Source organism: Netta rufina (assembly GCF_964035555.1).
Source record: "Netta rufina genome assembly, chromosome: 28".
Lineage (NCBI taxonomy): Eukaryota > Metazoa > Chordata > Aves > Anseriformes > Anatidae > Netta > Netta rufina.
The window spans coordinates 1,950,705-1,965,313 of record NC_140152.1 but is presented as its reverse complement, the minus strand read 5'-3'; the positions used below and the strand labels follow the sequence as shown (position 1 = coordinate 1,965,313).

Genomic DNA, 14,609 nt, shown 5'->3' with positions numbered 1-14,609 from the left:
AGGAGGAGGAGGAGGAGGAGGAGGAGGAGGAGGAGGAGGAGGAGGAGGGTGTGGGGGGGCCGCTCCTCACCGCCGCAGCCTATCAGCGGCCGCCACAGCCCGCGGGAGGCGGGCGTCGCGCCGGCCCTGTGGGTTTTGTCCAATAGGAGGTCGGAGAGACGTTGAGTGGCGGGTGGAGGAGTCCAATGGGGAGGGGGGAGGTGGGGAGGGGAGGAGCTTGGCGGGCTGAGCCGGGACCCTGGGATGAGAGGAGAGGGGGCAGGGAGGGGCCGGGGAGGAGAGGGGGCGGGGGGGAGAGGGGGCGGGGACTGGGGGAGGGTGGGCGGGGTCTGGGCGAGGATGGGTGGTGCTTATTGGGAGTGTGGGCGTGGCCTTGTTGGGGGTGGTGCCTGATTGGGCGGGGTTTGAGGGGGCGGGGTTTGAGGGGCGGGGCTTGGCGGGGCTGCGCAGCTCGGAGTTCAGTCCGCACGGCGGCGGCGTGGGGGGAGGATGGGGGGGAGCGGGAGGGGACCCGGGGGGGACTTGGAGGGGACTGGGGGTGCCACCCACCGCCTGGGCCCCCCTCACCTTGGTGCATGATGTGGGGGTGCCTGTGCACCCCCCCAGGCCCTGTGGCTCTGGGGAGCCCCCAACTTGTCCCAGACCTCAGAGCCCCCCAGGCCCGCAGGAGCAAGGTTTCGGGGGGTCCCGGTGCCTGCTGGTAACGTGTGGGAGCCTGTGAGCAGGCAGCACCCGGCCTAACAGCTTATCGCGCAGTGAAAATTATTCATTTTTATGAACGGTAGTCTAAAAATGAGGTGAGAAACGGAGCGCGTTGCAATCACACATTGCGGTCCCGCTGCCATGCTGGGGAATTGTGTGTGGGCATCGCATAAAAGGCAACGGAAGCAGCTGGGGAGGAAAGCCATAAATGCATGGACGTGTGGGGCTCTGGGGGAGATGCTATCGCCTGGCCCGGCACAGGTTCAGGCAAATTGCTCCTCTCCAACAGACAGAGATCTCTGAGGAAGCAGGGAGGAAGTCTCTTTTCACATTTTCTTTGCAATCTCAGTGCTCACAGAACACACGGTGTAGGGCATCAGGCTTTTAATCTGTGCAGAAGGGAGTTTTATCAACCAGGACTGCAGGAAGGCATTATCAGCTTCTCCCGTTTGTGATATTCATCCTCCCGCAGGACCGCAGCCAATGGCCCTGCTGTGCAGTGACTCGAGCACTCCCAGGATATCGAGCATCCAACTGCTGAACAGCTAAATGCTATCGAGAGAAGCAGGGCTGTGATATGTCAGCTGCAGAAGCCCCTGGGGAAGGGAATTACCCTGGGATTCCCTAAGGCAAACGTCTCCCACACCTCCCTTAGCCCTGGCGAGCAGAAGTGAAACATCTCATTTTCATTATCACAAGCAGCTTAATTAGTTCTGAACTGAATCCTGGAGGGGGATTTAGCAGGAAAAAGCAAAGTTATTTCCTACTGGTTGGGATCCAAATCCCTTTCTCCCCCTGCCTGGGAAATGCTGCCTTAAGTTTTGAAGAGAGTGTCCTAGGACATGCGTGTGCAGAGCTTTGATGCTGGCTGCAGGCAGTGAGATGATGTCTGGGCAGGAGGAGGATCAGTGCCCTGAGGTCCAGGGCGATGCCGAGCTATGTGTGAGCCCCAAGCCCCCATTGTCAGCCCTCAGGAGTCCCCCAGGCTCATGGCGGGTTTTGCACTGGGGAATTGGCATTGTGTCACCAAAACCAGCCACGTGTCACCAGCTGCTGCTGGAGCAACGTGTCTGCAGATGCTTTCTGAGAATCCCACATCTAGAATTGGTCATAGGCCATTGAGCCTCTGTCTGCAGATGTCCTACAAACCCCAAGCATTTTTACTACAATATACCAGGATGCAAAGCCTTGAGAGCAGACACGCTGATGACATTGGCGACTTGGTTTCTCTGTGGGTTCCAGAGAGCCTGTCTGGGGCTGCCTGGGCTGTGCCAGGAGGGGAGAACCACAAAGAACTCGGGCCATGTTATTCATCAGCTGTTTCTTGGACTTGCCCCAGATTTTGGCCTCGAGCACCGCTTTGCCAATTTGCCTTTTTCATTTTGTTGTGCTGCTCAGTGAGACCGCACCGCACAGCCCACCCGGTCGGAGAGGGCTCAGTGTGCTGCTCCCATCTGTCCTCCTCCCAATTTTTGCTGCCTCTTGACAAAAAGAGGCACAGGCTGTGTGTCACCTCCGTGTCACCGCTGGGCACCAAGCATCCCCCGGGCACCGCTGAGACGGGCAGAAAGCTGCGAGGCGAGGATGGGGCGAGGCTGCCCTTGGTGACGCAGGCTGGATAACAAAAAAAAATAAAATAAAAATCAAGTGGATCGAGTGGCAGCCTGTATTTCCAGCTGCAGGGCGAGGCTTTGCTCAGAGGACTCGAGGAGGACGGCAGATGGAGGGGTTTTTTGGGTGCCAGGAGGTGCTTGCCCCGGGTTCAGGGGGCAGCGGCGCCCGGTGCCGTTTCTGTCGCTGTCACTGGAGGGAGCTGCCACACGCCGCATTCGAGGCGTTTGTTCAAAATGAAGGAGCTGGAGGATCCGAGGGAGGTTTCGGAGGAAAACACAGACCCAGGACGCGTTTTGTGTGCGCAGAGACCGGTCGCAAAAGCTGGTGCAGCTGGCGGCCGGGGAGCGGTGCTGGGGGGACCTGGGGTCGGGGGGCGCAGGCGGAGAAGGGAGCAGCGGGTGTGTGTCGGGTGTGGGCAGGATTTGGGGTTTTCGGCCATCCCCCAGCTGGGGAACCCCCACGTTGTCCTGCAGCTTCTTCTTCTCAGGCCTGAAGATCAAATAAATGCACTTCTTGGGGGCAACCCCGTGTCCTGCCGAAAAATGGCCATGGCTGGGCACGGTGTAGCTGCCGCACTGATTTATATTTTATGCACAAAGCCCACCTTAGGCTAATCACTTCGGCATCCAGGCTAAAACACGGCCCTCCGGGGTCTGCTGCTGTACCCAGGGACTAAACAAGCTTTGGATTAAGCAAATGGAACATTAAAAATGTATTTCTGAAGGCAAGAGGGAGCGGATAGATAGCAGAGGGCAGCGTAATGGGCTCTTTGTGCAATTGTGCTTGGGGCTATCATTAACCCCGGGATTTTCCCCAGGGAAGGGGGGGTGGACACAGGAGCTGGGGAAGGCAAGCCACATATAGGTGCGTCAGGTATTTGTGCAGCTGCTCCATGGGACTTCCCAAACCGTGTTTATTCTTGTCTTTCCCTTCTGGCGTGAGCAATTCTTATTTATTTTTTTTCTCCTCTTTTTTTTTTTTTTTAATCTTTTGTGCTTGTAGAATACCTATGATCAGCTAAAGATGTGTTGCTGTTCTCTCTAGCTCTGCCATCACTCTGGATGAGCCACGTGTCCGGGACCACATGCCCCGCTGCTCTACCTGAGGAGCAGACCATCAAGGCTTCTGCTGGATCCCCAGATTCCTTTACACATAACAACTGCCCCAAACCTGCAATAAATACTCATGGAGATTACTATGCACGTATGTTATGAACAGGTAAGAAGTTATTTACTGGGGCTTCTCCTGCTCAGGTCTGACTTTAACCCATGCAGGTAACTCAGAGCTCAGCCTCTGCTCTTGTTCGAGGTGTTGGCGAGTGCTTGCACAGCACGGAGCCTTCCTGCTGACTGCAAGGAATCTCCCCCATGTGAAACTCTGCCTTCAAAGAATAAGGGCCTGCTCACTGTCACTGCTGTCCCAGGGCTTGGTTTCCAGTGAAAAAAACAACATAGAAACCCATCAGCTTCAAGCAGACTGAAAACTATGGCTGGGGCTGTAGCAGGCACTGCTGTCTCAGAGGTCCACAAGCCTATTGCAAAATGCCAAGAAGGAAAAGTTGTGTTCCCATCAAGGACACATAAAAGCAAAGTTTATGAATGCTGCGTGCTCACACAGCTCCCACACAACTTTACTGGTGAACCATCAGGCAAATAATCCAGCCAGGACAGTTACAGGCTTGTTTTTATTAAAAGACATCTTCAGAAAAGATATTTTAGTACAAAAAAAAAAGTTTAAAATACACAAACTACAGTTGTTTTTTTTTTCCAGCGTCAACATTTATAAATTACACCACATTGTTTTTAACACTGCATTTAAATACAGAAACAAAATTAAAACAGGAAACTCATCAAAAAGATCCAACATCCTACAAATGACTATGTACAATATTTAGCAGCTAGGAGCTCTAGCACAGTAGTCAATATGACTTCAATAGGGCAGGATGCTTGGGAAGTCCCAAGACGGCAGCTTGGCCCGTAACAGTTTTTGGGGACCTGCTTCGCCCCCCTTTCCTGACACCCACCCCAAAGGCAGGAGCTCCTTTCCCGGAGCTGGGAGTGTTTTCTCCAGCTCCCAGCAAATGCCAGCACAGCCAGAAATCGCAGTGACTTCAAAGCTTTGGGGCCAGGGGAGGTGAGGGAGCCCAAAGTCCCCTTGTCCAAAAGGAGCCCTGCATCCTCCCAGTGACACCCACATTCCCAGCGGGTTGAAGTCACGGGAGCAGGGCTGCATGGCAGAAGCAAGATCAAGCTGTCAGAGGCTCCTGCCCCACGGGGCCAGGGGGAAATAGGGGAAATTCACAGGGGGTGCGTACAACTGGCTTGGGAACAACGGTGAGCGGTGGGATGCGGCAAGGCTCAGTACCCAACGGCTTGGGGCAGGGTAGCAAAACCCTTCCCGTGCCTCCCTTTTACCCCAGCTCATCAAAACCAGCATGGAAGTGTTGAGGCAGGACAGAAAGCACCAGATGACTTGAAGACCCCCCAGGCATGCTCTGGAGGTTGGCCTCCCTGCCGGCAGCTCCCCTCTTGCTTTGGGAGCTCCCATCCAGGGGTTTCGGTGACACGGAGCTGTTTTACGTGCAGTGAGGAGCTGCGCCGTGCCACAGCCCCTGCCCGCTAAAGGGCTGCTAGCAAAGAGAAACTGTCCTTGGGGGCTTCCTGGGGAGGGTGGGCTGATTTTTCTGTAAACACCAAGTGATGGAGCTCACATCCGCGCTCCACGGAGAAGGTCAAGTCTGCAATGGCAGCTTCAGGGCTCTGCTTCCAGTGCTGTGGGTTGGATTTTCATGGTGGTGGACTTCAGAGGGTAGTACCTGCCTTTCCATGTCTTCCAGAAGATGCCCTGCTTGCGCTCGTGCCTTTGGCGAGGGATGGAGCGGAAATACTTCCCGTTGAGGTTGGCATGGCCACAGGTGCTGAACCACCAGCCACCTACCAGGGCAATGCAGAGAAGGGTTAAATCCACAGCACTTCCAGCCAGAACACAAACCCAGCTTCAAGACAGCTGCTGCCCCTGCTTTCCCCATACCTCAGGGCTTTGGGAGCTTACAAGACCTCGTACACGTTTGAGGAGTCCCACGCACTGGAAATCCTTGCACGGACCCAGTAGGAGTTCAGGACATGTCTGTATGTCCCTGCTGCTCTTTCTTGCATGCAATAAAACTTCACCAAACCCTGCGGCAGCCCCATCTCAGGCCTGGGTCTGGCCCCTGCTTTACTTGAGGGTGGCAGCCAGCAAAGCCCTTACAGAGGCAACTTCTTGGGGCAAGACCTGAACCATGGCTTCAGCTCCCATCCCCATTCCTCACGTGGCTCTTCCCATGGGTCCCTCCTCCCCCAGGTCTCAGGAGCAAGGGAACAAAGCAGCTCAGCACCAGAGGGAGCATCCAGCCCCAGCCCACCACCGGGGGTGGAAGGGAAAGCACCCGTCCCTGGGAAGGAAGAGCCCACACTGACCTGAGAGGTGCTTGGCACAGTTTGTGTCAGCTTTGAGGTCGTGGTCACGATCCCGAGTGGAGAAGGGCAGCTGCCTGAAGTCCCCAATGGCATTTTCCAGTTCTCCAGACAGAGGTCCCAGCAGGTTGAGGGTGTAGGCTGTGCTCTCTCCACCGAGGCTGAACTCAAACTGAACCGCCTGGGAATTTCCCTCCCAGTCCTCCAGCTCGATCAGGAGGTTGTACCTTCCCTCCTGGACGAGGTGATGGATCTTCTCCAGACCCAGCCAGAAGTCACCTGAAACAAGAAACTTTGCCTTGGTCCCAGGAACAGGACGGGCTGCAGAGGCAAACGGGGCCCTGGACGGGACAAGCCAGGACACTGCAGCACCTGAGCCGCTGCGTGCCAGGCCATGGGACAAGTCAGAAAGACCAGACACAACAGCGGTGTCCCCCCTCTCCTCACCCCAACACTGCTCCAGCACGTGGAGATCTCTAGGGGCCAACAAGGGGGAATAACTCGTCCTTGGTTAGGCTGTCACTCATCCTGTGATAAGATCAATGCCACCATCCACCTACCATGAAGGTCTCCAAAGCCGTTCTTGTAGGCATCCCAAAGCTGGTCAAAGTCTACAGAGCCATCTGTGCGCCTCTGGATCACTGTCCAGCCACCTTCTGCGGGGATTACAGACAGTCATTTCAGGGCTACCGTCGGCAAGGCCGCCATGCAGCGTGCTGTGAGGCGCACGGCATCCCCAGCGCGTTACCTGCAGTCATGTCGCAGTAGACTTTGAAGGGCTGAGACCCCGAGGGCTGCACCTGGAAGATGCCGCTGCTTTGCTGCCCGGCCAGGAAGAGCTGCTGGCAGTCCTCTGGGAGCTCTGCAGGAAGAAGGAGAAGGTGTCTGAGGAAAACATCCCCGTGTCCCATGTCCCCCAGCTGCTGTCAACACAACCCCAGCAGGCACAGCCCTCGCCAGGAGCCCACCGGCTGCGTGCACCTACGGCTGTGGTGTTGGATGTGTGCTGGAGCCAGCAGCCCCTGGGTCCCCAGCATTTCAACGCCAGTGACCCAATATCTTCCCATTTATCCTTACGCAGCTATTTGGGCTCCCATCCAAGGCAGAAGCTGGGCATCGGGCCAGGCGGCAGCAGCCCAGGGCTGGGGAGCACGGCTCCCCGGTGAGGGCAGACACCGAGGCACTTCCAGCTCCCTCCAGGGTTTGGGACAGGGCAATCACCTGCAAGGGGAAAGCTTCCCCATCTCAGCCCCATACTGGAGCCCTCCAAGGGCAATGGGGTGGGAAGAAAGTCCAGAAGGTGCCCAACACCCATCCAAGCCAAGCCTGATGCTGCTGCTGGCCGGCAGGGAGCCCGCGGTGCCCTGAGACTCGCTGACCGGGGTGGATGGGCACGGGGAGCCCCGGCTGATCTCGCACAGGGTGAGGCCAACCCCCGGCACGGGGCTCCCACCTCTCCTTCCACCCCTTGGGGACTTTGCCCCTGGCTGCCAGCAACGCAGCGTTTCAACAGCGCTGATAAAAGTCCAGCCGGGAACCGCCACCCGCAGCACCCGGCAAGGAAAAAAAAAAAAAAAAAAAAAAAACTGTTACAAAACCCGAGTCGAAAGGCTGCTGGAGGATGCGTAGAGCCTTCAGCCACGGGGTGCCGGCACGCTCAAGGGGCTCTTTGTGTGCCGGGACAGGTGCCCCCGGCCCCCCGGCCCTGTCACCCCCAGACAAAGGCGCTCTGTTCCCTGCCTGTGGGGGCAGCTCCCGGCTGAACGTGGGGTGGGTTCGGGTGGCTCGCAGCTGCTGCCGGCGTGACCCCAACGCAGGCGGCTGGGGAGACCCAAACACCGGCATCCCCCTCCTGCAGCCCCTCTTGGGATCCCCCCACAGCAGCAGCGGCTCACGGGGGTCCGGGCAGGGTGAGCAGCCTCCCCTCAGAGCCGCAGGGCTTCGTCTGGGGCCAAAGGGTGGGAGTGGGGCCTTTTGGGCTGCTGAGGGGGAGGGCGGCCCCACAGGACATCACACCAGCCCCATCCCCGGCCCCATCCCCATTGGGGCAACGGAGCCAGAACTGGAGGAAAGGTCAGCGGGGAGGGGGGCGGGGGATGGCAATGTGACACCCACCGCCACCTTTCACCCACTTCCAGCCCCTTATCCCCCCTTCACTCCCCCCCTGCCATGAACTTTCCCCGCCTTGGCGGCCCCCCTCTCACACCCAGTGCTGCCGTTCGCATCCCTCAGCCCCGGCTGATGCCAAGGCAGGACCAGGTGCCACCAAGGCCACCGGTGCCAGCACAGGACAAGAGCCCAGCTCGCATGCACGCGGACAGAGGGCGAGCTTTTTGCACAAAGGATCAAAGCACCGAGCTTTGGGACACCCAGCACATCGCCAACGTGCACGCTCCCTAGGCAAAAGCAGCCAGGGAAGGCAAAGGGGGCTTTAAGCCCCCAGGGAAGGAACCACCCAGGGTGGTCCCCGACCCCACGGCGAGCCCAGCTCACACAGAGGCAGCAGGGATGTCCCGGAGGCTCCCAGCAGCAGCAAGCCCTTGGTGCTCTCCTCGCCTCCTCTCCCACACTATCGCCAGCCTGGGCAGGACGGTGCCCAGGCGGATGCTCGGCTGCGCCACGTGGCTCCCGCGTGCTGAAGTCAGCCCTGTCCCAGCTGGTTTTTTCACTGGGCTCTGACCAAGCTCGTTGCGCTCTTATCTCTTCTGTTTTCCTGGGGCAATGGGGACTTTCGAGCAGCTGAATGAGGTGCAGCTGCTTGAACAGCCTCAGCTCAATCTTTGTTTGAGGAACATGCTCGTTCGTTCCAGCTTGCGTTGCACATCCGTATGGCACCAGCAGAACAACAAGACCTCCTGGCTGCACTGGATGTTTTCCTTTCCCTCCCCCTTTATTTAGCCAAACAAGGCTTCAAATCAACAAGGCTCACTGGAGCAGCCCCAGGCATGGCACAGTATTTCCCCAGCGGGATCTCCAGCCACGATGGAGGTCACCAACCTGCGACAAGCACGGTCCTGGCGGAGGGCTGGGTGTGCCTGGCTGCGCTCACGCCCCACCAGGGCTGGTTGCATCGCCTGCCCCTCACCCTCCCCAGCCCGATTATTTTGGAGTCCCGGCACCACGGGGAGAGCGGGGCTTTACCTTTCGCCTACTGGGCCAGCTGCCAGGGAGCGCAGGCTCTGCCTAAAGACGTGATCCTCTTTCTGCAAGTGATTAAACCTTTCACTCTCGAGGCTGCTCCAAGCCTTCAACTTTCACATGCTTGGCACGCCGCCATCCCTGGCCTGAAAACTTGTGTTCGCTGGATGCAAATAAAAGGGTCTTTCTGAAAAGGCTGCTGGTGGAGTTCATTGCTGCTCCCCCGGGCTGTGCCAGCATCGTGGGTCTGCCTGACAATAGGCAGGGAGCAGCCACGGGCACGAGGCTGAGCCGCGACTGCCTGCTCCAAGAGCTGCCAGCAAGCCTCCCAGGCAGGGGGCACAGGGCCAGCCTTGCCAGATATTGTCTGCTTTAAGATTTGCCAGAAAACTCACTTAACTTGGTAACGAAAGGAAGCCAATTTGTTTTCTGTCACTGATATCAACAACAGGGATTAGGCAAGAGAAGGGGGGAGCTCGTGGCTCGGTCAGCCCATCGCTGTGGCTGGGATGCCCAGCAGGCTGAGGGCGTGCAGGGTCCACGGTGTGCAGATGGGAGCCAGGAACACGCTGTGCTGAGCTCTCACACACCCCCTTGCTGCACCCCCACAGGTGGTGGGGTCCTCGCTGCGCCCTGAGGCGTTTCACAAGGGCTGCAGCACCCGGCACCCACCAGCCGGCGCAGCCCACATTCGACACCAGGAAATAGCACAGACCTCGCCCACCTCCTTGCACCCCACTTTCGGCGTAACCCAGAGCTGAGAGGAGAGCAGGAGATGCTGCTGGAGACAAGCCACAAAGCAAAAAGCTGGGAGGAAACTGGAAAAAAGAGGTTTGGAGACAGTCCTCCAGCTTGATAGTATTGCTCTGAGCAGGGGAGACCTTGCACAGCCCCACCAAGTCAGGTGCCAGGAGTTTGGAGCACCGTGTCCCCTCTCTCCTTATCTGCACGGATTCTTTGTTCAGCTCACCCAGTGTTCAAGCACAGCGGTGACAGCTCGGGGCTCCACATACAACCTCCCATGTGCTTTCCCATAGCTGTCCCTGCGTTAAGCCCTAAGCAGGATATCCCCGTGGATCCTCGCCCTGCTCGGTTTCTGTTTGGCTCAGACTGGACATCCCCAGACAGCTGCACAGACGCTTCCCTGGCCAGCGGAGCCAGTGCTGTGATTTAGCTGACACGACACGAGAGCAGCTGCTCCCGGCCAGTGAACCCTGCGGGATCGCAGGTTTCTGTCTGGGAGGGAGGTTGCAAGGCACAGCGTGGCGGGGAAAGCCACCAAGACCCCTCTCCAGGCTGCTCCGCTGCCCTGCAGGAGCTCCTCCATCCCTACCACCCCAGGGGATGCTCCAGGCAGAAACAGGGGCTTTGGACACGACATCCACTCGCCTGCTCTAGCACACGTTTCCCAGGGCTGCGACTCTCCAGTGCAGCTCCCGGACATTTGCTGCAGCTCAGCACCGTCCTCTAAGGACAGTACGAGCTGAGGCACTTGCCTTTCATTTTCGAGACCCAAATACAAGCAGAGGGAGATGGTTGCACAAGGATGTAGCTGTCTTCTCATGGTCTAGGACACCCTAACACTCCCTTCTACCCAAGAGGCAGATTCTGCTTGGCAAAAGTGAGAGCAGGTGAACAAGAGCCAACTCCAGGGAGCAGAGAAAAATACCTGCTAGCAATTTCTTTGCTTCCCACTGCATTCTTAACATCAGGCAGAAAAATTCCTCCTAAACCCTTAAATTCCTGCTGGACTAATACTGATCCTGAAGGCTGGGTTCTGCCCATGCTCCAGATCTTATCCAGCCTGGCCAAGCTCCCAAGCCCCAGTTTTGTGAGCAAATCTCACATCCTGAGTCAGGACAACTGAACCTTTTGTTTCCGAATGACTGCAACTGCTGCTGGTTCGCCCCAGCAAGAATCAGGGCGGCACGTGCAGATACTTACTCTGCGTCAGCACAGAGTCCACGCTCGCGTTCTGGCTTTGGTTGGTGTGGCTGAGGCTTTTCTTCAGGTTTATCTTCCACTTCGGAGACTGCGTTTTGTTGTCCTTCAGGTGTAAGGGGATCAGTAGGTTGACCTGCAAAGAAGAGAAGATGCAAGTCAGAACAGTTTTATCTCGGCTCGTTTTCAACACCGCTGCCCAGCAGAGCCGAGGGGTCACGGCATCGCTGCCCCCCATCACCAGGGTGATGCTGCTGGGGTCAGACCAGAGCTGGGGGCTGAACTTGCCCAGAGAGCTCAAGGAGCAAGAGGCATCCAAGGCTGGCACAGCCAGGAATTATTATTGTGGGTTTTTCACACCCATGCTAATGATTTTACTCTACAGCTAAACTAAACAGCACAGCACGGAGCTGCTCATTTCCCACACAGCAACACCTCACATTTCACTGTGCAAACACAATGGAAGCTCCCGGCTCTGCTTTTTTGCTACCCGTGCACCAACACCACAGCACAGGGACTTGAAGCCAGAGGACAGCAACACTGCTGCTGCTGCCACCAGCGTGCCGTGCCAGCCGGGTTTTGAGGGATGGCTTCAGGACTCAGCAGTGGTCCCCAGCCACACGGCTGCTGCGTGCAGAGCCGGATGGGTGCTCACCTTGCTCTGCAGGCTTTTAATCTGCAGATTCTGCTTGTCCAGCTTGTACTGCTGCTGCTTGATCTTCTGCAAGAGCTCCTCGATTCGGGAGTTCTGGGCATCCATCAGGGTCTGCGGGGGGGGGAAGAGCTCGGTGAACCCCGCAGCAGCACGTACGGCACGGAGCTGGGCAGGACGGTGCTCCCGGTGCCCTGGGGCAAGGTCCCCGCTGGCAGCTCCCGTGTCCCCAGACCGGTCGGGTCCCCCCCAAACCGCTGTCACAGTGCTCCGGGTGGCTCGGGTCCCTCCGTGCTGATCCCCGTGTCCTGGGAGGGTGGGTCCCCACCAGTGCCCCCAGGTCGGTCCCCCCCAGCTATTCCCAGTGCACGGAGAGGGTCGGGTCCCCCAGTGCTCTCCCTGTGACCAATCCCCGCGAGTGGCTCCCAGGAGGGCGGAGACCCCCCCGCTTCTTCCAGCCGGTCCCGGTGCCCCCCGGGTCGGGTTGGGGTCCCCCTGGGCTTCCCCGGGGCCGCTCCCCCTGCTCGCTCCAGGCGTCCCCGCTCGGGTCTTTCCCGATGGGCTCTGGTTCTCCCGGTGGGATCGGGTTCCCCCGGCTCCCGCGGGGCCGCTCCCCCTCGCCGGTCTCTCCCGGTGCCCCCGGTGGGGTCGGGTCCCCCGGGATCCCCCCGACCCCGCGCTCACCTGCAGCGCTCCCAGGTCCTTGGCGCTCTGGTTCTCTGCCGGCCGCGCCTGCAGCGCCTGCCGGACGCGGCTCTCCAGCTGCTCCAGCCGGCCCTGGATCTCGGCTTTGTCGGCCGCCACCTCCTCCAGGCGCTGCCGCAGCGTCTCGGAGAGGTTGAAGAGCTGCCGGCCGCGGCCCTCCAGCTCCCGCACGCTGGCCCGCAGCAGCTCGCCCTGCTCCTGCGTCTCCCGGGCTTGGCGCAGCAGCCGCCCCATGGAGCTGTTGTGGGCGCTCAGGCGGCTGCCGAGCTCCCGCATCTGCCCCTTGGTCCTGTCCACATGCTCCTTCAGGCCGTGGCCGAGCTGCAGCAGCCCGTGGGCGATCACGTTCACCTCGTCCCAGGAGGCGAACTGCGCCCGCCGCTCCTTGCCGCTCGCCACCGCCCGCCGCTCGCTCGCGGCTCGCCCCGGTGCCGGTCCCGGTGCCGGTGCCGGTCCCGATCCCGGTGCCACCGCCATGCCCGCCGCCGCCGCGGCGCACAGCACCAGCGCTGCCCCCGTGAGCTGCATGGCCGGTCCCGGTGCGCGCCCCGCCGCCGCGCCGCCGCTTTTATCGGCGCTCGGGCGGGGACCGGCTGCATCACGGCGGGGAGTGCCCCGCTGCCGGCCCGCCCCGCGCCGCCCGGCCCCGCCGCTTTGTTCCTTTTCCCCCCGCAGCCGCTCCGGCTCCCGCACCGCCGGGCGCAGCCCCAGCCCCTGGAAGAGCCGTTCCTTCCCTGACAAGCCCTGTGTATGTTTGGTGTTACGCCCTGCCATGTCGCCCACCCATCCCCATCCCCATCCCCGTCCCCATCCCCATTCCCATCCCCTCCCATTCCATCTCCTTCCCATCCCCATCCCATCCCCATCCCCATCCCATCCCCATCCCCATCCCCATCCCCATCCCCTCCCATTCCATCTCTTTCCCATCCCCATCCCCATCCCACCCCATCCCATCCCCGTCCCATCCCATCCCCATCCCTATCCCCATTCCCATCTCCATCCCATCCCCATCTCATTCCCCGTCTCATTCCCACCCCCATCCCTATCCCCATTCCCATCCCATCCATGCTGATGGCCCTACCCCACATCCTCACCTGGGTACCCTCATTGCCACCCTGTTGCCTCACCCCGCTCAGAACAAACCCCGTGGATCTCCCAGCCATGGGTGCTGCCACACCAGGTGCCTGCACCCGCAGCCTCTCCCCAGCAGCCCTTGGCACAGAGATCCCTGTGGATGGTGAGCTGGGCCCTGCTGGGAGCAGCTGGCCTTGGGGTGGATGTGTGCTGCAGGCACCGGGCTCCCAGGCCATGCCCTGATGGGTGCTGGGGCCCTGCAGTGGGTGCAGGGCTCTGCTGGGTGCCCCAGACCATGGCACTGCTGCACACTGCAGGCACAGGGTTGGTGGGTGATGCTCCTCTGTGTGCCTGGGGGGAGCAGGGCATTCATTTGTCTCAGCACTCCCCATCCCTAAGAAATCCAGGATGAATTCCTCCCCCAGCTAAAGGCTCATTCATCCCCTTGTGAAGAATGTGCATCTTATTTCATTTGAAAATGTCCTTGACTCCAGTTACCAGCTCTTCCCTCTTGCTCTGCCTTTTTCCACTAGCTTAGAGCGATTTTCTGCCTCTGGTTTTTTTTTTTTTTTTTTTTTTTTCTCCCCACGAAGGAATTCACACTCTGCGATCGAGCCGCTCTCGGCTCTGCTCAGATGAGAGCAGATGGAGCCCTTCTGCTCCCTCCCTGCCGGGCGCTTCCTCCTGCTGCCCCAGCGCTCAGCACGGTAAAACACATCCTGGAGCTGGAGCTGCCGGCCTTCAGGGGTGAGCCCCCTGCCCACCGCTTGCTGAGCCCATGGGGGACAAAAGCTGCAGTGGGGGCTTGTGCCGAGCTCCCCCCGCTCAGCCCTGGCAGCTGGGTGAACCCACAGCAGCTCTGCCTCCATCCCAGCCCTGCTCCCAGCCCTGCAGCTCAGGGTAGGGCCCATCCATCCCTTCCGTCCCTTTTTCCTCTTGTCCAAAAGCGCTCGGCAGTGGCGTCCCCCATCCCGGGGGTCCCTGTTTAACCGTGAGTTTGCAGAGCTGATTTCCAAGCCCAGCCTCTCCCAGCTTCAGCCTGGCAGGAGCTATGACGTACACTTCCAAATTCTTTTCCTATGACCAAGTAAGTGACTGATACTTGGGTTTCCCGTGCTTTTTACTTTGGGAGGACAAACTCCCTGTCCCTGGGGGTGAAGCTCCTCTTCGGTGGAGGTGAGTTTATGCACAGGGATGTGGGAGGCTCCTGCAGGAACCAGCTGACGGCTCCTTGCTCTCCTGGCCCCGCGCCTCTCCCTGCCGTGCTCACAAGCATTTCACAAACATTTCCTGGGCTGCTTCTCCTGCTTCTCGCAGGAAGGGTGAGC

General features: G+C 59.4%; 1 protein-coding gene across 1 annotated transcript; it reads right to left on the bottom strand.

Annotated features, from left to right (window-relative positions):
- Positions 1-3,981: 3,981 nt before the first annotated feature.
- ANGPTL4 (angiopoietin like 4) lies at positions 3,982-12,735 on the bottom strand (the record flags this gene model as incomplete). The annotated part of the gene is made up of 7 exons (XM_084302798.1): positions 3,982-5,249; positions 5,775-6,050; positions 6,332-6,427; positions 6,520-6,633; positions 10,854-10,986; positions 11,506-11,616; positions 12,187-12,735. 7 exons carry the CDS (start codon positions 12,733-12,735, stop codon positions 5,068-5,070), a joined length of 1,461 nt encoding a protein of 486 aa, XP_084158924.1. The 3' UTR covers positions 3,982-5,067.
- Positions 12,736-14,609: the final 1,874 nt, after the last annotated feature.